Source organism: Alosa pseudoharengus, unplaced genomic scaffold (genome assembly GCF_046254945.1).
Source record: "Alosa pseudoharengus isolate Yale_2024_CS ecotype anadromous, Long Island Sound unplaced genomic scaffold, YU_APseudo_1.1 YU_APseudo_1.1_scf_5, whole genome shotgun sequence".
Lineage (NCBI taxonomy): Eukaryota > Metazoa > Chordata > Actinopteri > Clupeiformes > Clupeidae > Alosa > Alosa pseudoharengus.
In genome coordinates this window covers 10,414,647-10,438,458 of record NW_027468837.1, presented here as the reverse complement: position 1 = coordinate 10,438,458, position 23,812 = coordinate 10,414,647, and the positions used below count along the sequence as shown (strand labels likewise).

General features: G+C 47.4%; 1 protein-coding gene across 11 annotated transcripts in view; it reads right to left on the bottom strand.

Moving 5' to 3' along the window:
- itpr1b (inositol 1,4,5-trisphosphate receptor, type 1b) overlaps positions 1-23,812 on the bottom strand; it is a 132,096-nt gene that overhangs the window by 26,820 nt on the left and 81,464 nt on the right. For 5 of the 11 annotated variants that reach the window (XM_076267707.1, XM_076267713.1, XM_076267710.1 and 2 more), the window contains 9 exons: positions 18,852-19,035; positions 18,079-18,359; positions 16,402-16,602; positions 15,291-15,401; positions 14,850-14,945; positions 11,608-11,742; positions 10,073-10,180; positions 9,074-9,305; positions 5,920-6,042 (listed from right to left, as the gene is read on the bottom strand). In XM_076267707.1, coding sequence (XP_076123822.1) covers positions 5,920-6,042; positions 9,074-9,305; positions 10,073-10,180; positions 11,608-11,742; positions 14,850-14,945; positions 15,291-15,401; positions 16,402-16,602; positions 18,079-18,359; positions 18,852-19,035 — 1,471 coding nt within the window. The remainder of the gene's footprint in view (positions 1-5,919; positions 6,043-9,073; positions 9,306-10,072; positions 10,181-11,607; positions 11,743-14,849; positions 14,946-15,290; positions 15,402-16,401; positions 16,603-18,078; positions 18,360-18,851; positions 19,036-23,812) is intronic. The other 6 variants (XM_076267712.1, XM_076267714.1, XM_076267715.1 and 3 more) reach the window with 2 other exon arrangements.

Here is a 23,812-nt window from a genome sequence, read left to right as displayed (position 1 = left end):
ATCCCCATGCGGAGATCACATGACAGGTGGCTGTTACATAACCCAGCAGGCTAAAAATACAGCGGCCTCCTGAAAGATTCATGAGAGCTGGTCCGTGAGCAGTGAGCACGCTCCGCTCCACGCTCGCCCAGGGCCTGGGGCTCTGGTGTTCTGGTCCAACTGGCCGCCTTGCGGATGACACGCTGAGGGGGTGGGGGGGGGGGGGGGGTGTCACTCTGGCTCTGTTTATGCAGTTCACTGTAGTTCCACTCAACTTGGCCTGTGCCTTTCCAGGGCGCGCGAGTCCCATGGTGACCGCCGCAATTCTCCCGCCACAACAGCTCCCACAGGTCATGGCAGGACACGAGTTCCCCCAAACAGACGCTCTCCTGTCCTTCCCCCATCTCCCTCTCTCCCTTCAACGAGCTCTTAGCAAGAGTCCCCGCCCTGACCCATAAAAGACACCTGGGGGCTCAGGCTTCACTTGTTACTTGCTGTATGTATAGCAAAACACATAATTTCAACTGTCCTCAGCCCCACTTTGCTCCAGACAAGCTTTCTGGTTTTAAAATGACCGAAGACGGCACATGCCAAAAACCTTGTGGCCCTTATCTCGGACACAGCCGAGGGGAAAGTGAGTCTGCAGCTATGACAGAAATCCCATGCTTTCCCCCACAGTGTGGAGTGGACCGGCAACACACACTGACCCACTTTCAGCGCTCTTATCTTATTTCCATGGTCGCATTCCGACGGAGCTCAGGGGAGAGGGGGAGGGGGGAAGACAGTGAGCCATTCAGAATGCGGCCTGACCGGCCTGCTCTCAGACACACCCCTGGGAGGCTGTGCTGCACTGCTGCGGGCCAGGCACACTTGCACAAGCTCGCCAATGACGGTCCTGTTTTTCCACTCCCCGAGTCGGCCGACTCAACGGCGCGAACCCAGTAACTGCACACGAGACGACAGTAAAGAGAGTAAAGACCGTGAGACACAAACTGTGTGAATGGCACGCTGAACGTGGGTGCACGAAACATTCAAAACCAACAGAAAGTTCAGAAAAGAACAAAAACGTTCTGATGACTCCTCTCCTCCCTCAATTGGATGATGATTTTAAAACTCCACTGGCCTGTATCATATGCGATTAAAACTGTCATGAAAACTAGTGGCAACTGCTACACGTCAGAAAAAATCTTCTATACTTGAACAGATGTTTTTAAAAACATCGGTTCAAGAACCTCATGATCAAATGACTCTTTTTATGATGTTACATAATATCTCCTTTGAGAAAGTTTTTGATTGGCGTCCTCCGGAATTCCATTCACACAGTTGTGTTTACAGGGGTGATAAACCGGTATGGAAATGAGAAAACCATTGGGTTCCCTCCACCTTATACAAGCAATAGGCTTACACATTAACTACCAAATAATGAATGTCGTCGGTGACCTCATCACATTAGCATGCATTTTGACACTGACATATTCGGAGATTTCCAAGGAGATTTTGCTGCTGGACAGAAATCAGAGATAAATACCACCCCCCACACACACACACGCACACACAAATCAAAATAGATAGCATGTGTCCTGGGTTGAACTATTGGACTGCATAGCCCAGTGTGTGGAGTGTAAGGGGGGGGGGGGGGCTGGGGTTGAGGGGGTCATTGAGTTGTGGGCTGTGAGTTGTGGACCACACCAGGCGTCTGGGCCACAACTGGGCCACCTACAGCCTCCTTGTTCTCCTCGGAGGAAGTCTAAGACAAAGGGGCCAGCCGCAGCTTGACCCCAGCCAGAACAATCAAAAGGTTATGCCAGGCACAGTGTTGGGCCACTGTCTCCGCAACTTCACTCACAGGGACAATAGAAGGCTCTGTGTCCTTGGAAAAAACCCCACAATGGTTGGCTCTTGGGGAAGAGGAGTCCCTCTTTAGGGGAACTGTGTGCTTTGGCTTTATAAGAGAAGATGCTGTCAGTGTAGAAGGTACATAAATTAGCAATTACATTTACAATTTCCCCACACCATGGGATTACAGGGCAATGACCTTAAAGGGAAACTCCAGTCTAACAGGGGTTGTTTTTGGATGATAACGAGTGCAAATTTGTGACCAAAATGACAACAATTGGTGCAGTTTAGAGTAAGACCAGAATATGCTGAATAGCATATAGCATAAACTTTGGGGGCAACTTCTCTACATCAAAGTACCGGTATATAATTATTTTAAAGGGACACCAGGCAACGTTTTCGTGTTAATTAATCATCTTTGTAAGTCGGTATATGTTTAAATGACTCATTACAGGGCGAATGAAGACTCTCTCGCCCGTCCCTACTGCCTGTAGAAAGAATATCCCGCTTGCAAGTTCGGTGTATCCGACCCGCCAACCTTCTCAGACATCGCGAGAAGCAGGATCAGTTTACATCCTGCATCCCCAGCACAGAGGCAGGCTAACGAAACGCTAGCGATTGAACGTGTGTATAATGGCAGAGCCGGTGAAGAAGCAGCGAAAACCCTTGATGGAAGATGCAAAGAAAAGGAAAAGAGCTTCAGACTGAGCGAGGGCTCGCACACGTATCGACACGTACAGACGATAGGGGGAGCTTCGTAGAGAAAAAGCATCAGGCTTGCCTGGTGTCCCTTTAAAGGAATGGTTTGGTATAAACACAAGTCTATTTATGGATGATAACAAGTTCAAACTTTCGCTTGGGAGCAAAATTATGTTAACTGGAGAAGTTTTGAGATAGAACATTGTTTAGTTTGTATTAAGAACAAAGTGGCTTATAGCTTGTAGCAGCAGCCATGCAGCCACGTCAAAATAAATCACTATTTTCAAACCGCTGATAAGGTTCAAAATATCCGTACACTTTGGTGGTAGTGTGGAGAGGTTCTCTACAGACAAACTGAAGTATTGTAAGGGACTGTTTATGAAGTCAGTGTATTACCTTCCTTTGTATTCCGGCAGCTTCAAATCAGTGGGCAAGTTAGACTTCCTGCACAGATCCTGCTGAACATGATGCGTATTTACAATACAAACATGCATCACATTCAGCCAGATCTTTCCTTACCCTTTCTTTATAATTATAAAGGGAAAAATATTTCAGTTTGTCTGAAAAAAAAATATATACATAAATCCAAAAAATAAATCCATTAAATTTCCTCAAATCGACCCTAGTTTGTTGTTAGACCGGCATTTCCCTTTAAAGGGATACTTCACCGATTAGCATAAAGCTTTGTATCAGTAGAAACCTGGTAGTATTTTCAAATGACCGTTCTTCCCTCCCTCATGTCCCCCTGAGATGAGCAATATCTGTATTTTTTTTGGCCAGAGGCTGGAGACTACATTGGCTACTTTCTTGGGAGCGTTGCTCGGTAGGGCAGCGAAGAGCAGTGAAAGGCAGGGAATTCTGGGAGTTGTTGGCTTTAATCCGCATGAACCAAAAATACATTTTTGGCTTTTTCTCGGTCAAGAAGGCACTGACGTCAATAATGACTCCACATTTCTAATACATAAATGACTTAATGTAAATACACATTCATCTTCCCAACTGTAAAATGCTCCTTTAAGTACCCCAAAATGGGTAAGCATAAACCTTAATTATATATTGTGCTGCCATACAACCTTGTGAGTGATGAGGCTACACATGGCTTAAAAAACACACCCATGCATGTGAAGGAAGAAATAGAACAGTTAGAGATTAGACAATAAGGATGCTTTCTTGATAGTTAAAGGGAAAATATGGGTCATGGTTGGACAACTGCCCTGATAAGGATCCTGAACCTGGCTTACAGTGTTATTGTATTTTGATCGTATGTGCCTTTGTGTGCATGTGTACTGTATATGTGTTAGAGGTTGTTCAGTTATACAAGTTGGTGAAGTAACAGTTACATGTGAGGGAGGGGGGAACTTGACCCAGGGGTTGAGTTTATGTGGGTCACCATTTTCATGGATGGCTGAGTCATTGTGCTAGGCATCCCATTTCCCGCAGGAGCCCACTGGCCCTAGGAGCTGTCTGCAGGGAGACATCTATCCCCCGTCCATTCATCAATCCTCTCTCTCTCACACACTCACTCACACACTCACAGACCTTCAATTAGCAGGACTGAGTAGAATGGGATCTCAAAGATAGAGATGACAGCAGTACTGGTGACGTCTTAAGCGAAGCTTAATCCAAGGCTGAGTTAGGGTCAACGTATTGATAACTGGGTCACAGGGTCTTTGTAGGACACATCCGGTATGACATTAGTCAAAGGAGGACCATGCAGATCAAATTCAGGCTCTTAAGGCTACCCACTAACAAAGGGCTACCAAGACAGTTTCCTGTATCAATGTAACCACTCCATATTTCACAAGAAAGACCAAAACAAATGGCTAAGTGATGGCTATGGTTATATAATCATCTATCACTCCATACGAGTTCTGTTATAGGTATGCAGTGAACATCAACATGGCTCATGTCACCTTCGACTGTAGACACAATAACAGTATGCGGGACTGATGGCTTGTCTGTACATATAAATGTTGGTCAGCTGTTTTGAATCTGTCTTCTTGCATCTGGACACAAAGTTTGCTGAATATGGACATCGAGGCCTCCGGTCTTCTGAACTATGTGGCTCTCATGTGACTGAAGTGTGGCCAGGCGGTTCTCTCACATACACCATGGGAGAGGCTTCGACATAAACCTTCCTAAAAAACTGAATTGGACCGTCCATGTGAGAGCCGAACACTGACTGGGTGTAACCTTGGTTAAGGGGGGACTCCAGAGCGAGCGCCGGACCAAAATATACAAGGAAGGAATTTTCTTTTTATGGGAATGCGTGGTGACCTAGTTTACATGTTACTACACCTTGCCTGTCAGACATAAGGCACTCTACAGGCCATATGAGTAATGTGGCTTCACGAGGAACATATTTGACTAAAGAGCTCAGTTAGGCAGATTGTTGATAATAGTGTTTGCCTTTTTACGACTTGGCTGAGAGACAGAATTTAAATGTGTGGGCTAGGCCTACCCTCCCCACAAGGTGTTCTAGCAAAAGCATGTTATGTTATGTAAGTTTATGACAATTATGGATTGAGAATCTCAATTTGAGATAGAAACAAAGGTCACAATGACACAAAGCTTTTCCCCCATATGGTATATGATATATTATCTTGGAAACGTTCAAATTAGAAACAGGAGTTCAACATTGGGATCAGATCATATACTGTAGGCTATATCTCATGTGTGAGGAGCAACCATGCTTGGCAGCATTGAGAAGTTCATGTTCAAAGCTTATGTTATGTAACGTGAAAATGTATGTTCATTTTAATAGATATTAAAATGATATTCCGTTTAACACAATTATATTAAAATACTGCTATTATCCCATTTGATTTTCCATCCATATTCACTTTTTATTCTGTTCATTATTCCATTCATATTTAATGTCCAGCTATGCTTTGCTATGTAAAGGTTGAGAAGAAAATGAGTTGAGGAAGAGCTGGACTTGAAGCTTACATTTGGCTAAATGTTTTTGGTGAGACAGGGGTTTAATCCCAATTTTAGAAACTGGTAAAGGTTGGGCTTTGAGGGCAGCGGTCAGGTTCAGTGGGATAGTGGTCAGGTGGTAAGGTTCAGATCTTATGTGGGAGTAGATAAGTATGCAATATTAGAGGAGAGGTGCCATTTAGTGCACTTGAAGTCAACTTAAAGTGGAGTATTTACCAGATGCTTTTATCCCGAGTGAGAGTTATACCAGTGTTCAGGAGTCAGCCACTTACAAAGCCGATCCACCATCACACCCTTAACAAAATATCAGAACACAGAACACAGAACACACACACACACACACACACACACACACACACACACACACACACACACACACACACACACACACACACACACACACACACACACACACACACACACACACACACACACAAAGACGATTCTTTCTATAGGTCACCTCACCTCCACGAATTCCCTCAATGGGATAGAAGAAGGCCACCAGCAGGTTCATGAGCACGGCCAGGTTGAAGGAGATGCTGCTCCAGAAGGACATGTTCCTGGAGCACCAGTAGAGGATGGGCTGGGCTGCAGGGGGGGGGGAGAGGAGGGAGGCGCACAGCACAGCGGCGCCAAACAAATCACTTCTTCTTCTCACCACAACTCATTCACACATGCCCGGAACCACACACAGTTCCAAGGGACGTGCAACAGTGTAAACAGTGAGAATTACACATTCAACAAAAAAGGGACACACACACACACACACACTTGGGATTGGTTCAAACAAAATCACACACACACACACACACACACTCACGACATTCAACAAAAAAGGGACACACACACACAAACACACACACACACACACACACACACATATAATGGACCATCTGCATCTCAAGATGTGCTAAAGAAATAGAGGGCATGCACAACAGTCTATCAGGCAAAAAGGTCACTTGGGATTGGTTCAAACAAAATCTGGTATGGCTGACTCAAAACACCTGCCAACATGCTCTTGTATTAACACCAAGTGCCATTCTACTATTATTTCAGTATAAGCTTGGCAAGTAGGGGTCAAATTGTTTCTAATGTTTAAGTGAAGTTTCAGAAACTGTAATGACTGACCAATTGTTCAACACAGCTCTAGCATTTGGATGTCACCAAAGCATGGTGGCACATGTTTTTGTGAATCGCCCTGTGGCTATTGCAGTACAGTTCATGCTTTGTTTTTCTGCCCTCTGGTATATGACGAGGAAACCCCCCAAAAGTCATTCTGCTTAAAAAATATCTTTTTTGATTATCACAAATTTACTGGTCCAATTTTTCACAATTGGTTCTCTTTGTGTCTGAGGACAAGGACAGTTCTATTACTGTAGCACACTTCCTTTTTCAAGGTAATTTATGTGTTGAACAAAATAGGAAGGATGTTGATGGCCTTACGTTGTCTTACAAAACTAATGTTACTCCAGGGTCAACAGGAGCATAGTGGTTATTACTACAAGACCCATTGTAACAAATACCATGATTCACTTGTTCAAAAACAAAGCAGAAACGTCACATGCCGAATGCTACTGGTCAACATGCATTTTAGAAAGACCTTTTGTTTATTTCCCTCCTACCTAAAAGGATACTAACAAGTTTGGTTACTCATGACACTCATGTGAGATGAGTATGAGCTGTTTCCAACAATACCCCCCCACCCCCCCCCCGCCCCACCCTCCCAAACAATGACCACCAAACCTCCCCCACCCCATTACGCCCTCACAAACCATCACCACCACCCACCCCAGTGCACAGGGAGACAGGTGAGGGGTCTGGTTTTTAGGGTCTAGCTGCTATTTTGAAGGCAAGTTTCTATTTATCACAAAAAGAGGAACTGGGGAAGGGGACTTTTTTCAGAGGCAGAAGGCAGAAGCCAGTAGTGTGGCTGCAGAGTTTCTTTTGTTTTGTTTTGTTTTTTTTCTTTCTGCGTCAAGTGGAACGTGATCGTTGGTTGCTCACCGTTTCATTCAGATCTGAGGAGTCACACAAACAACGTGACGGATGACACTCAACCCCATGGCCAATCAGGAACCCCCACATCTATCCCACCTCCTCCCAGCCTTCCCAGAAAGGAGAACAAGCTTCAAATTCATGTAACTAATGATGCAAATGGGTCCCATCAGATGACAGCATTTATAGTTCACAGATGTGGCAACATACTTGCCCAGGGTCAGAACAAGATAGGAACACCTAAAAAGTTAATAGTGAAATGGAATATAGTAATTTTTGATTTCATTCTTGCCTCAAACCAAGGTCTGTGCTTGCTTGATATTTGGCATCAGTAATTTTCTCTCTCAGCCTATTACTCCTGTTTTTGTGTAATCACGATCACTCTGAAACCAAATTTCTCATCTCGTGCCAGTGGTTCACCTCTCTTCCTTTCTGGGAAACGGTGCTTTCAACTTCACTCTCTTTTTGTTCTCTCTCCCCCTCTCTCTTTCTCTCTCTATGTGCTCTCTTCACTCTCTCATCCGCCATTTGTCCTGAATCTCTTTCAGTCATCTCAGATCCAATTAGACTATTGAACTTCTCCTGTCTCTCACTCTCACTCTCTCTTCATCTCTCTCTTTAAGTCAGGAGCCCTGTTGATTGGCTCCTCTCTAGGGTAATCCCCACTGGCGTAGGCAGAAAGAAGAGGACTAGGTCTGGGTCTGGGGCGAGGGTGTAGACAGGCTGGGTGGATGCTGATGTGGTTTGCCCCTGGGTGACTCTCACTCATCCCCAATCCCATTAGTTGTAGAAGGACAAGAGCCATATTTGTCTTCATTATTCTCCAAGTGGACCGCACGATCATCTATATATGTCTCTCTGCTACCTTCTGCTACCAATCTCATTTATTCATGTTCCTGTAAATTCCTGCTACTTTCTGTCTGTCTCGATCTCTCTCTCTCTCTATTTATCTCCGTTAACAGTGTGAATATGTGTGTGTTTACTGTCGTCTATTGTACTTTGAAAGCAGATTTTACTGTGCAAGGGTCAAATGTGTTTGTGTGTGGGGGCAAAGGGCTATCAGCAGTCTACTCTGCTCTCTTCAGTAGAAGTGTGACATCCTGTAAATAACAGGATCATTGTGCTTGTGCTCACTTGTGGTTAGTGGTTTAGAATCTACACGGCTTACCTGGCTCTCTCAACATTTTGCAATGCTTAAACTTGCATTATCATCTTACCAACAAACATTATACTTTATTGTTCTACTTTACAAACTTTAAAACATATTTAGTATACTATACAGACTTAATACTGTATACCAAACTGAGTACAGATAACTATTTATGATAACTAAATACTAATAGATTAATATATGGTCATCTTAGATACAGTAGCTTATGACTCAATAACTTATCATGTTTACAGACCCTCTCCCTCCCCTTGCTCCAGGAACAGGCTGAGCTGATAGCCCATCAGGTGTAAGTGTCTGGGGTGTGTGTGTGTGTGTGTGTGTGTGTGTGTGTGTGTGTGTGAAGGGTGGAGGGGGGTAGGAGACCCTAACTGGTAGGGCCTGGAGGGTGAGGGTAGGGACAGGGACTGTAAAGCAGTTACTAGAAGAGGAAGAAAGGGAGAAGAGAAAACGCACAGGGAACCGTGTTTGCGTTACCAGTAGCCTCTTGAGTACCTCGCAGCTTCTTCTGCCAGTTCATCTCGTTGAAGAGGTCCTCGGCGCGCAGGAAGAAGTCGTTGATTTTGCTGCCCTGCTCGTCACGCTCCGTGGTGTAGTAGACGCGCAGCTTGGACTCTTGGGTGAGGAACTCGCAGATGTTGGGCACGGGGAAGACTATCTGCTCCATGGTGCGGTCCAGACGCACAATCTGGACACAACCAGAGGGCCGGTCACGGGGGGTGATGTGGTTGCCTACGTGGTGGAGCTGGACTCCTCTCTTGACCCCCCGGGGGAGGGCTCTTGTCTGTTTGACTGACTGACTGGAGTATACCCTGATGAGCCTCTGCACTGAGAGCAATGATAAGCTAACAGAGCTACACTGACTCTTAGTATGACTCTACGGGCCATATAGTATGTGTCAGTAGTGGACATAATAGGTGTGTGTGTGTGTGTGTGTGTGTGTGTGTGTGTGTGTGTGTGTGTGTGTGTGTGTTTGTGCATCATATATCAGTACAGCCATTGGGCATTTTCTTGACCATCTCACCTACATGTGTGTGTGTGTGTGTCTGTGTGCTATTTCAGCCCTGAATTTGCTCAAGACAACGCAGTCTCACACCACACATGCAAACGAGAGCATGCAAATCACTCCATTTACATTTAAAAACTATGAGCAGAGAGGGCAGAGAAGCGGCCATCACTGGCGAGCTGGAGAGTGAACATATCCCTCACATGCTCTGTGTGGAAACATAAACAAGGCCCACACAACTCATACTGGAGCTACTATACATTGCAAACTTAACTGATTGGGGCGGGCAAAGGGGAACAAAACAAAAATCATCCCACACGTCAAAATTCAAACCGTTTCGTATCAAAACAGCGGCATGTTTTTTTTTTACTGCCGACTCTGCAGGACTGGGCTCGGGGGCCAAGTAGGCCTTCCTTTCCGGCAGCGGAGTGTTAACAAACAGCACTGACCTCAATCTGAGCTGTGTGCTTGGCATAGAACTCCAAGGCCTCGTCGCCCTCTCCATAGGTGCCTCCCGGCTTCAGCATGGCCTGCAGCTCTTTGTTATGTCTGGCGAGCTGGGCGCAGTTTGAGGGACGAGAGCGACAGAGAGAGATAGCGAGAAGGAGAGATAGAGAGACACAAAGAGAAGGGGAAAGATTGTTAGGGAAGAGTAAAAACAATGGTCTTGGTTCATACATAGCACACACTCGCATTGTGCACACCGCACGCTCTGGCAGTGGCACATGAAGGGGGCCAAAGGCAATTCGACCGGCTTCTGAGAAATGCCACACCGTTGCGTGGAGAGTCAGGCCTCAGGAGACTCCCAAACACCAACAATACCTGCAGTCGAGTGGCTTAGCCGCCCGCCCCGTCTTCCCACGAAGCTGAGCCTCACATGAATAAACAGGTCAGTGACTTTAAAGTGCTGGTGAGTGGACGCCGTTGGCTGGAGGTGGCTGGGAGAGTGGGAACACCATGACCCCAGTGCAGATAGGCATCAGCGCACTCAGGACAAGGGCAAGGGCTGGGTCCAGCGGACATGACAGGTTCCCTGTGTCCCGTGACCTGACCAGTGTGTGTGTGTGTGTGTGTGTATGTGCGTGTGTTTGTGTGTGTGGGTGTGTGTGTATGTGTGTGTGTGTGGTGTGTGTGTGTGTGTATTTGTGGCATGGGGGGGTTGGTTCTGGGAGCTGCCATAATCCTGGGCTTTACTGTACATGGACGGTACTTTCCAACACACATTGGAATGCAGGCTCTCCCACCACAAGCTCCTCACCCGTGTGAGTGCACTGCTGTGAATGCGAACATTAGGGTGTGTGTATGGGAGTGTCTGACTGTGCATGAGTGTGAGTGTGTGTGTGTGTGTGAGTATATGAATATGAGAGGATTGGGATGTGCCTGTCTGTGTACTGCATGTGTGTGTGTGTGTGTGTGTGTCTGTGTGTTATTGGGCCAGGGGCTGGGTGTGGCTACAGAGGGTTGTGCATTTCTGTGTGTATATGTATGTGTATGTGTGTGTGTGTGCATGTGTGTATGTGTCTCTGTCTGTGTCTGTGTGTGTGTATGTGCTTGCGTCTGTGTGTGTGTGTGTGTGTGTGTGTGTGTGTAAGTGAGTGTTCTCAGTGGCAGGATGCAGACTGCTCTCAGCCCTGGGGCCAGCAGGCATGAGGCCTCCTCTCTGAGGCAGAGCTTATGTAAGCACTGGGCTCTGCTGACACCGCTGGCCCAGCTACAGATGGAAAGGAGCTGAAAACACACATAACAGGAGCCGCAAGAGAGCGATGAGCAGGGGAGAGGAAGAGGAGGGAGAGAGAGAGAGAGAGAGAGAGAAAGAGAGAGAGAGAAGTTCCTGACCCCTGTGATATAATATTCCCCCAGGCTGTCACACAGTGAACATGTGCTGCAAGCATTAAGCTATGACACATTTACCTGTTTATAATATCTTTCATTATGAGGTCAGTTGAATATGGTACACACACACACACACACAGAGAGAGAGTACCTGATGGGCGAGGATGTAGATGTTGTGGCCGACGTTGCGAGGAGAGGCAGCGTGCTCTTCCTCCCCCTCCTCTCCCTCCTCAGTGTGCTCCACTTCAATCTCCCCCTGCATGTAGGCCTTCTTGATCACCTCCACCTGATGGTGCAAGAGAGGGGTGAGAGTGTGTGTGTGTGTGTGTGTGTGTGTGTGTGTATCTTTACACCATCAAGCCTTCTTTATCACCATCATCTGATGGTGCAAGATAGGGTGTGAGAATGCAAGTGTGTGTGTTTGTGTGCAAGTGTGTGTGTTTGTGTGTGTTTATTTAAAAAATGTGTTTTCAAAATAATTTTTAAAAATAGACAAAATGCATTTACAATTTTATACAAATTTATTTACAACTAATACATTTTTAGACTGTATTTGCAATTGTAATCACCCAAAAAATGTCAGGTGGCACAACCAAAAGTTTCTAAAAAAAAGCCCACACTTGTTTTTTTATTTTTGTTAAGTATACCGGAGAGTGTCTACAGTGCTTAACACATTATCATTTTGTAGTTGACCTTGGTATTAAAAGTAACTTATGAATAGATACTCAATAACCAACTCTTCACTTAGGAGTGCTGGTCGTCCTATATGTAATGCTTATTTGTCCATTGTCTTCTAAGCTTCACAATATATTTTAAGGGGAACCGTTTTTTGTAGCCCGTATTAAATAATTATTGTAGTCCTCATAAGTAGTATAAGTGTTTTTAACTTGATGTATGTATGATGTTTTTATGTGTGTCTTGGTGCATCAGTAATTGACTGATAGGTGGAGTCTATGCACCTGCCACTTAGTCTTACTTAATTGCCTACACCTTCTCTTTGTTATAGGGACTTGGGAATTAGTCAGTGTTTAGGCTCTGAAGAAGACAGTAGTCGCAACGCGTTAGCCCAGTATATTAAAGGCTTTTTAAATTGTATCAAGCAGTGTGCCTTTGGAATCTTTGGTAAGACTTTAACCGCAGTCACTACTGAAGTTGAGTTTAGCCATATCGTTAAGTAACTTATGAATACTTTATTGTAGAGGACAGGTATTTTGGTTTTCCAACGTCTAATTTAAAATGTGAATAAATACTTTACAAATTAAAAAAAGTATATTGTTTAATAGAATAATTAGGTACAACAATTTTTTTAACAATGAACTTTAATCTACTATTTCTTAAATTAGCATTTTACCTGGTTGCACCACCTGATGATACGGTTGCGTCACCTGACTTTTGCTACTAATTTGAAATTATACAGGCATCTTGGACACCTATATAACCTTTTGACTTTATCAAGTTCATCCATTCATTATAATGATTCCAATGCACTAAACAGCTTTATATTAAAATAACTTTTTCTTAGTTTAACATTGGTTGTACCTCATGACATGTAAACTGTATAAGTCCAACTATGAAGAGAAAGCAGATATATTTTTTATCTCACTTATCTCTCTTAATGAGACAATATCTTGTTTACTCTTTTCCCTCTTCAATTCAAAATAAACGTTCTATGATTGCGGTTGCACCACCCTGTCATTTCAGAGCTATTAAACTTTTATTTGAAAGGTCTGGAACATAAAATTATGCCCCCATATTTATTTTTGATTTCCTTCCCTTTTAAATTCTATAATATAAAATACTTTTCACATATTGTTAATTTGCTCGGACGGTTGCGCCACCTGTCATTTTGAGAGTTTGAGATAACAAAACATAAAATAGGCTATATATTTTTTATGATAAACAGAAGACATGTTTAAATTATACAGGTTTTATAGAATAAAATGATGATTGTTATGAAACATTTACATTTATTTTAAACCAAGGTAATGGTCTCGGACACAGGAATCTGCATGTCATGTCATTGACCCATATGTGTGTATGGATCATACATAATTTAGTGCATGAGGTAGGTGTGTGTTGGAGGTCCCAAAATAACTGAGGATGCATGCAACATGCCTTCAAAATTTAACCAAAAGAAGGTGTCTTAGAAGGCGGAGTTTTATAGAAATAATTGATGGAGGACATCCTTGATGCGTTCCTGCCACCAAATGCTGTCTTATAATGCAGGATTTTCTCACACAACACTTTGTGCATGGGGCCTGCTTTGATATTGTGTGTGTGTGTGTGTGTGTGTGTGTGTGTGTGTGTGTGTGTGTGTGTGTGTGTGTGAGACAGAGAGAGAGAGAGAGAGAGAGAGAGAGAGTGAGTGTGTAAGTATGAGTCAGTGTATGCATGTTCATGGGGGAGGACTCTGTGTGCATAGATGTGCACAGCCAGAGGTGTGTCTGACAGGATTATTTATGCGCTGTGTCATCCAAACATGTAGCATGGTATGGTTTAACATTCTGTACAAAGGGTCAAGTCCATTGATGTTGTTTCAAGAGCACTGACTTATCTTGGCTATGACAGAGGACAGCATGACTACAGTTGAATGTACAGTATGTCACTCAAGGGTCATCCATCAGTCCTGCCCATCCTAATTAACTAACTGTGTGCTGGAACAAACTGCCTAGATCGGAGTTTCACTACGAAACATCTCATGACACACCGCCATGACATCAAGCATACAAAAGCCACAACATAATCAGTTTGTTGCTGTTTATTGCACCATGCTGCCAAAATACTCTGGTATTGTGGTGCATCATTTCAGGAAGCTAAGCATGAACTCATAGCTCAAGTATTATTGTAGCCTAGTCTGACTGTTTCCCTGTTTGTCCTTTTCTTGCTTAAAAGGAGGTGTTACAGGTTCATGGTCAGGCATCCTTTTTTAGGCATTTGTACAGTTTTTGTCTGAATGCAGCTATGCTGAATGCAGTGTTGTGTTGTGTTGTGTGATTGACTTGTTAGTTGCACGCGAGTGTAGTATTCCTTGACAAATAAAAAATGGCATCAAGATCAAGATGGTATCTCAGCTTGGGAAACACTGCTCTAGATACTGTAATGGAAGGCAAAGGAGAGAAAAGTGTGTGTGTGAGTGTGTGTGTTTGTGTATGTGTGTGTGGTTTGTCTGTTGCATAATAAACCCAGCAGACATTCCAAGTCATCACCCATCACATGTCCTTGATGAAAGTGACTCCCGACCTGACTAAGGTGTTATGCAGAGCATGGCTGGGGTCTGGTGGGCAGTAGCCAGGCAACACGTGTGTATGTGAGAGAGAGTGAGGGTGTCTGACTGTGAGAATATTGCGATGTGTCTGTGTGTGTACTGTGTGTGTATAGATAGCGGTCACTCACCAGCTCCTTGGGCCGCATGTTGTAGAGGATCCGCTCGGCGTTCTCGCTGTCGTGGCGACTCTCCATGATGGCCAGCAGCAGCTTGGAGGCGTTGTTCTGACCCAAGACGACACAGAGGAACGTCAGACCCAGCTCAGCCTGAGGTTAGGAGCTAGGTGGATTTTTTTTGAGCTTGGTGGCTTTCACAAGGTCACAAGTTTGATGAGGAAGGAGGGTGGGGCTGTACCATACCCTCCTCACCAAACACAACACAACAGCCACACCGATGTGCTAATTCGTGTGTTATTTTGTAGCCCACTGACAAACGTTGAATTAAGAAGAAAAAAACCCCACACAGGAAACAGGAAGTCCCAGGGTTAGTGAATGCGGCTGCACATGCTGGGGGGGGGGTAAGTAAGTGTAAGAGGGGGGGGGGGGGGGGGGGGGGCTGGCTAGGCTCACCTTCAACTCTAACACCAGGTCCATCCTCTTCTTGCCCAGGGGGTTAATATCGTTGAGTATCAGGGCAATGATGATGTCGATTCCATTGCACTCATGAGTGGCGATGCAGTTCTTAAACAAACAAACAAACAGACAAACAAATGAGATAAGAGTTGTGAACGCAGAAGCACTCCTACACCACACTGCAATGAACCAAATGCATTGGCAAAAGGAGATCTAGCTATGCAGCACAACCAAACCAGCACATGCAAGTCACCTTTGCACACTCAACACAGCCTCAGTTCATCAGAGCATATAAGACTCTGCAGCGTTTGCACAATGTCACTTGAATGGAAACCACATTCAATTCCTGTCTGCCTTTTATCTGGTGAGCGAGTACATTCAGTGGCAATATGTCAGCCAGGGCATGACAGAGCAAACTGCGCTCTGAATGAGGACGTGTCCAGGGGTAGGTGTGGCGGCCCTCTGACCCTCTCGGCGCTCCGCAGCCTTGGCATGTGGCATGAAAAGGACCTCGAATGGGAGCGAGAGCGCCGGGCCCCTCCCATCACGTGAGTCAGCACACCTCACAAAGGTGTGTTCCGCTCCGCGGCAAACAAAAGGAGCCGTCAATCAAAAGTGGCAAAAAATGAAAGAGCCAAAGAGCACAGATGAAGAGATGGAAATAGGCCAGCTCGTGAGTCATGCCTGGGGAGGAGAGGCGATTAGGGTTAGAAGTTAGAACCTGCGCCCTAGGGAAATTTGGGCTTTTTTCCCAAGAAAAGGCATTTCCTTCCAGCTTCTTCCAATCCAATTATGAAAATTAGATCAAGCCGATGTGATTAAGGGTAATGCACTCATGATATTAACATGGCGGCCTGAACAGATCAAAAAGAAAAGTTATTTGGATTAGACACGTCCATTATTAACATCAATGGGAGAGGGGCAGAAAGTGCACTTGTCTATGTGTAAAGGGATGTCTGCAATCCCCTGTAAGTGTGTGTGTGTGTGTGTGTGTGTGTGTGCGTGTGTGTGTGTGTGTATAGAGGTCAGGGGTGATGCAGGGACTGCAGGAGGAGTGCATGAGTGAGAGATTTATGGAGTGGTGGTTCTAGCAAACCCAGTTCCCCACCTGGTTCTCGTGGCAGGGCCCCTGGCAGTACTCGGTGAGGCTCTCGACGGTCTGGTTGATGAGGGCCACGTTCTTCTCATTGATGTAGAGGCCCAACAGGCCCAGGCCCCCGGTGGTGCTGCCACAGATACAGTCCAGGAACTGCAGCGTCTCGCACACCAGGTTGTAGTTGTTCTTGTTGTTCTGACAGCGCAGGAAGTTCTGGAACAGACAGACAGACAGAGAGAGAGAAAGAGAGAGAGAGAGAGAGAGACAGACAAAGAGAGAGAAAGTGAGCGGGGAAAGAAAAGGGGGGGGGGGTGGAGGGAGAGAGAGCAATGTCGGGCTCGGAGACAAGAAAACACAAAAGGCAGCCCGCCTGGTGGAAAAGCCTGTCGGCAGGAAATCAAAGCAGGGGAGAGGGGCGGGCTGCACGCTGGCCCACAAAAACAGGGGGCTCACAGGAAACGTGACTTCCTGCTGGATGCCGTAACAACTTTCCAGAGAGCTCCACCAACGGCTACGCAACGAGGGGACTCATTTCAGTGTGTACAGCACAGTAAAACAAAAGCTACTGCACGGAATTGTGCAAGTTAACAAAATAGCTCTCTCTCTCCCTCTCCCTCCCTCTCTCTCTCTCTAATTAAAAAAAAAAAGACTGAAACTACCAAAACAATTGACTGTAAGACTATGCAAGATGGAAACAGTCAAACGGCCCAAAAACTTAATTAGAAAACAAAGTGGGAATGGGAGTTGAAGAATCCCCAACTCCCGTGGTGCAGTACGGTGCAGTGCCTGAGGCATGGAGGTGGCCAGGAGGGATTTACGTGGCAGCAAGTCAAGGCATCTTTTTTCCCCCTCCACGCCATTTCCCCATCTCAATAGGATTAAGGCATGATTAGCGTGCTCCATCCCTGGCTGAGCATGAAAGCCAGCGAGGCACACAAACAAGATAAACGAGACGCGAGTCGCCGGCTAGCCGAGCGGCCCTCCCTCCCTCGGCCCGACCTGACCCGCGGTGAGCCGAGCCGAGCGGAATCGGCCTCTGCCTGACCCCTTGGCCTTGAGAGAGCGGCGAGGTTCGGCCTGCACCGGCCAGCTCTACTGACGGCTGGAACATCAGCGGTGATGGTGGAGGTGGTTCTGGCTGGTGATGTGTGTGTCTGTGTATGTGTGTGTGGGTTGGGGGGGTAGTGCGGGGCTTGGCGTACAGTGCAGCAGGGAAAGGCTTGCACGTCCCACAGTGATTAAGTTTATCCACCCCCTCCCCTCCATTTTCTGTAAGTCGGGAAACACATCTGGTTTCATTTCAGCACAGTTCCGGAGGTGGAAATACACTAGAACAAGGGGGACATGCTGGAACATGGACCTCCCAGCCCTCACACACTCTCCCTCCCTCCCTCCCTCCCTTCCTCTCTCTGTGTGTGTGTGTGCATGTGTCTACTGTATTTGAATGTGTGTGTAAGGTGAAAAGAACACGTGACTACAGTATGTGTGTGTGCTTATGTGTGTGTGTGTGTGTGTGTGTGTGTGGGAACAGACGTGACTATTGTATGTGTTTGCGCTTGTTTGTGTGTAGGTGTGTGTGTGTGTGTGTAGGTGTGTGTGTGTATGTGTGCGTGTGTGTGTGTGTGTAGGTGTGTAGGTGTGTGTGTGTGTGTGGTATGTGTGTACATGCACCGTGCTCAGACAGCTCACCTGCAGCTCGCGGTTGTGGTTCTCACACAGCAGCTGCATGAGGCGCAGGATGGGCTGCATGATGGTGATGATGACGCTCATCTCGCCCTCGTCCGCCGCGCTCTTGTCGTTGGCGGTGCCCGTGGCCCCAGCGGCCGCCACCTGACCCTCGGCGCCGCTCAGCTGCTCCTCGGCGTCCACCTCACGCCGGTACGCCGTGATGGCCTTCTTGGTGACGGCCGAGGCCTCTAGTAGCTGCTCCCGCACCTCCTCTGTCACCACAGCAGCGGCCACTTCCTTCACTGAGAACACGCGCGCACGCGCGCACACACGCACACACGCACACACACACACACACACACACCATAGTGGCACTGTTAATGTTGCAGGCTTGATACTTACTCAAAGGAATACCTCTTACTGTATAATGGAAGGTCTGGCATGCACCAAAATATTTCCTCTCATTCAAAGGGCCAGCGCTAATCAGGGGTGTGTTCCCTGAAACCATTGTTGTGCCGAAGCTATTGTTGAATCATAGAAACTACTATTTAACACTTACTGACCATGGTCACACATGTTTCTAGAAAACACACTACCGGATGCTACATTTTAATGGATGCTTTCATTTATTAATAGTGTATGTGTGTGTGTAACACTGTGGTTTTGGTTTTCATAAGCACAAATGGAGGAGGAGAGAGTGCTTTGTCATGGCTTCATACACAATGTATGCGTCCGTCACACACACACAACCCATACAGCCTTCTGTGGCGTGCGAGGAGGGCACGCTAGCTGACCTTTCTTGCGTGCGGGGGCGTCTTTGTCCGGAGGCTCCTCGTCCTTCCGCTTGCTGCCCAGGTCACTGGTGTTGACCGTCACCGTGGCCTTGATCTCCTGCTGGGCCAGTTTCATGCGCTCGTAGAAGACCTTAAAGAACTTCTCCGACTTGTTGTCCCGAGTCAGCCGGTAGAAGAAGGAACGCTGAATGAATGAATTCATGGAATGAAAGAAAAGACAGAAGACAGAGAAAGAAAGGAAAAAATAGAGCAAGAAAGAGAGAGAGAGAGAGAGAGAGAGAGAGAGAGAGAGAAAGGACAAAGAACACAACAGGAGTGAGTAAGACATATTCAAAGAATGAAGCTGAGAGCAATGAGTGTGATTTCAGTGCTCTCAATTAGCAGGGTGTGGGTGGTTAATGTATTGAGTTGGGCATGGAGCATTGGAGAGCAGCCATGTTCAGTAGTCCTCTCCTCACGTCTCCCTCCCTCCCTCTCTCCCTCTCTCTCTGTCAGCCTCTTCTCCTTCCCTTTTTTTCCCTCTGCTCTGCGGGGCCGCGTCTTACATAACGGCCCCCGGCTCGCGCGCTGCCACGGAAATAACCTGGAGTGCCTCGCCTCGCCGCGCCACGCTCACCTGATCCCTCTCCATCTGCTGTGTGCTACCCAGACCTGCAGCCCACAGGCCCTCAGGGCACAGGCACGCACGCACGCGCACACACACACACACACACACACACACACACACACGCACACACGCACACACACACAAGCATGCACACACACACGCAAGCACACAAGAATGCACACACACACACACACAAGCATGCACACACACACGCACACACCACACACACAAGCACACAAGCATGCACACAAGCGCACACACACACACACAAGCATGCGCACACACACACGCACACACACACACACACACACACACACACACACGCACACACACACACACACAAGCACACAAGCATGCACACATGCGCACGCACACACACACAGAAGCGCACACAAACACACACACACACACACACATACTTTGCTCTCGACTAAACTGAAGCAACCTTGAACTCCGGATTCGGAATGGCAGCAGCTGCACATAGGGACACTAACACTTGCTCTTACCCTTCAGTATACACTACCACACACACACACACACAAACGTGCACACACACACACACACACACACACATTTATGAGCAAACAACAGAAGCCGCAGCATGAAGGCTATGCTAACCTCGAGGCTATTTCTTGATTTCCTGTGTTCTAGTTGGGAAAGTTAAGTGATCATTTGGAGGAATTGATTTGGAGGCCTTTTTTGGAGAAGGGTGTGAGATTCAGGGCAGCTCAGCCACGGTGTTTCTCACAGTCTGGTATATCCTGTCCTACTTTCTCCCTCTCTTTTCCACCCCCCCGCCCCACACACACACACACATACAAGCACACACACACCGCCACACAAAAGCACTCCTTACATAAGTGCAGTAATCAGCTGAGTAGGGGGGGGGGGGTGTAACTCTGTGACAGCTCCTGCACGGTTACAGGAAAGAGGAGTGGAGAGGAGGAGAAGGAGGAGGAGAGGAGAACAGTGAGAGAGAGAGAGAGGGAGGGAGGGAGAGAGAGAGAGAGGGAGTGAGAGAGAGGGGAAGAAAGGCTGGAGGGAAGAGTGGAGGAGGAAAATCCTGCCCTACTTTTGTGAGCCAAGCAGACACAGACCGAGTGTGTGGTATGAGGCTGAGAGGGAAGTGTGTGTGAGAGGAGGGAGGGGGGGGGAATTATCGCCGGGATTCTAGGCCAGTTTTGAAAGCCTGTTGCATAACTAGCCTTCTTTCCAGGTTGAAGCTGCACTCACTGTAGGCTCTGCTCCGTTCTCACTCATCAGCAGAAAACACACACGCCCTTTTTCACACACACGCTCACACACGCACATACACACACACACACACACACACTGCAGGAAATATGCACTATATTACTTTCATCTGATTGTATGTTATCGCTTTACTAAAGACACAAAATAAATACAAAGAGTGCATCAAAAAATATGTTTGTTTAAAAATGGTACGTGTATGATTAAAATGATGTGGTATGACTAATCAGTTCTAAAATTCCACTTTTTAATCTTCCCTTCACCAGGAAGTAAAAACAGCTCATAGAAAAGGACAACAAACAAACAAACAAAAATAAAGTTTCAATCGAGTTAAAGGAGCATAACTCCCAGGGTGAGCAGGACCATTCAATGAGATTACAATCTGGAGGGGCGGACGGTTACATAAGCCGGGCAAACGCGGAGCAGAGAGAGCGCCACTCGGGAAAACACAACAGCAGCAGCAGCAGCAGCGCTGTAACCGTGTTAACCCAAAATGTGCAGCAGACCTTGTGACTATGTGTGACCATAAATGGGTGATCTCATCTGTCCCCAGGTCAGACTCTACACACACACACACCTGACTGCCATATGATAGCCAAAAGACTGCCGTATGTGTGTGTGTGTGTGTTAGATTGGGCTGAGGGCCAATACACCAGTTACACATACACCAATTCTACTGCCACTGGACCCAGAGGTGGACAACCCTGGATTCAGACAGTAAGTCTGCCATGCACTCCTTCAGTGTACTTAACAGAGGGAAAGAACTGTCCTTATTAGCAGTAGCTGGTATAGTTAACAGCCGGAAAAATGATTTGACAGGACTTCTACTTCCCGAACGTGGGATGTCCACCTCCGGATTTGACCTGACCCCTGCTCAGCACAGTGACCCGGTCCATCCTGCAGCGCCGATTAACAGCAGCAGCTTGCTCCAGGACCCATGTGAACACCACACGCATGCCCGCGGGCCGGCCAGTTAGCCACTGTGTCTGATGGCCCACTGTAAGGGTGCCCAGTTAGACGGCCGAGGCCATCGTGTCTGATAGCCCACTGTAAGGGTGCCCAGTTAGATGGCCGAGGCCATCGTGTCTGATAGCCCACTGTAAGGGCACCAAGTGCATGCCCACGGGCCCAGTTAAACGGCCGAGGCCACCGTGTCTGATAGCCCAGCGCAGGGCACGAAGGCCAGCGCGTGGTCCAGTGAGCTGGAGAGGGTGTGAGGAATGTAAGCTGAGGACTGCGGCAGTAAGTAGGTGAGGGCTGCTGGTGTGTGAGGGCAGCAGGTGCCCTTTAGACTGTCTGGCGCGCATGTGCACATCTCAAAGGGCAGCCGGGACACACAAATAATGTTGATGAATGTCTCTCTCTCTCTCTCTCTCTCACACACACACACACACACACAAACACAGAGGCGCGTGCACAGACATAATATAATCCACATGGCTGCTGAACTCACCTCCAGTGCCATCTCATACACTCTGCTGGTTGTGTGTGTGTGTGTGTATGTGTGTGTGTGTGTGTGTGTGTGTGGGTGCATAAGACACACCCTGGAGAAAGAGGGCGAGGGTTAGAGAGGGCTGTCTAAATGCCAAGCACTACACAAAAAGACTGAAGGGTCTGGGAGCCCCATGGAAAAGGACCTCCAAGAAAGAGCCATCAGGTAGTGCAGACTACACAGCTACCTCTTGTGTGTGTGTGTGTGTGTGTGAGCAGGTATGGCATGAGAGCTTCCTTGTTCCTGGTGCACATTGACGTCACCTGCGGGATCCCATGAGAGATAGCAGGGGGAGATTTCCTCTGGTCACCTCGAGGTGGTGGTAGGTGGGGTGGGGTGGGGTGGGTAGGGGTCTGAATGCACGCCACTGGCAGTGGTACTGGCTTCCAGGAAATGGGCACCATCTTTGTCGAGAGAGCGAGCAAGAGCGGCGATGGCAGTGCCAGAGCGGTGACGGCACTATCGTGCCAGCCCCGACACCTGCCAGCCTCTTTCACAGGAAGTGCGGCAGGGTGGACGCCTCACAGACAGGTGGGGCGAGAGAGAATGCTCTTTCGCTTCAGAAAGGTCAATATGTACCAACACCCCCCCCCCCTCTCCGCTCCCTCCCTCCGTGTCTCTCTCCCTCCATCTCTCTCTCTCTCTCTCTCTCTCTCTCTCTCTCCTGCTGCTGTCCTGGCTCCTGGCACCAACTGGGGGATGTTATATAAGCTCTATTTATAACGGAGGCCAGGCAGGCAGAGAAGCAGGCAGAGAGGCAGGCAGGGAGGCGGGAGGCCGGGCGGGTGCAGTCGGCTGGCTGAGCACTGAAGCTGCTGCTGTAATCAGTGAGGGGGCCGCAGAGCGGCGCAGCGCCATGCCATGCCATGCCAAGCTGTGCCCAGCCCCGTCGCCACGGGAACCTTTTTCACTTGTGGGGGGTGGGAGGGGGTGGGGGGCCTGAGGTGCAGGAGGAGGGTGCAGTGTTGCTGAATGCCCTTCACTTCTAGTGTCCTGCTTTCGTTTCGGTGGGAATAAAGGACAAAAGGAAGAAAGAACATCACACACACACACACACACCCACACACCCACATCCACACATCCACACACACACACCCACACATCCACACACACACACACGCACCTTGGTGTACATGTGTCCACACACGACTGAGTGATTTAATGCTTGCCTGCTTGGCTGCTGGTTCCATCTTTGTGTGGTGGTGATGTAACAGGCCTGGCTGTGCACGCTTCAGTTGCTACCGAGGTCTCTGGGCCAACTCCCTCTCTCCCCTCTCCATTTCATTTCAACATTCAGCACAAGTACTAGGGCTAGCTATGGAACTGCATTCAATGTCCATGAACCTACTGCTCATAGTGCATTTGCAACATGAAACTCAGGTGCCCATTTTGATTTCCTGCATAAATGACCACGGTTATATCCTGCATAAATGACCACGGTTATTTCCTGCATTAATGACCACGGTTATTTCCTGCATTAATGACCACGGTTACATTTTCCATACTTTGAAAAGCACATCATGTTCCTGGGAGGGGGTGGGGTAGAGGTGTACATGACCCCAACATGATGAGCTACTACAGTACAGTACTAACGCTAGAGGACCTTGGGCC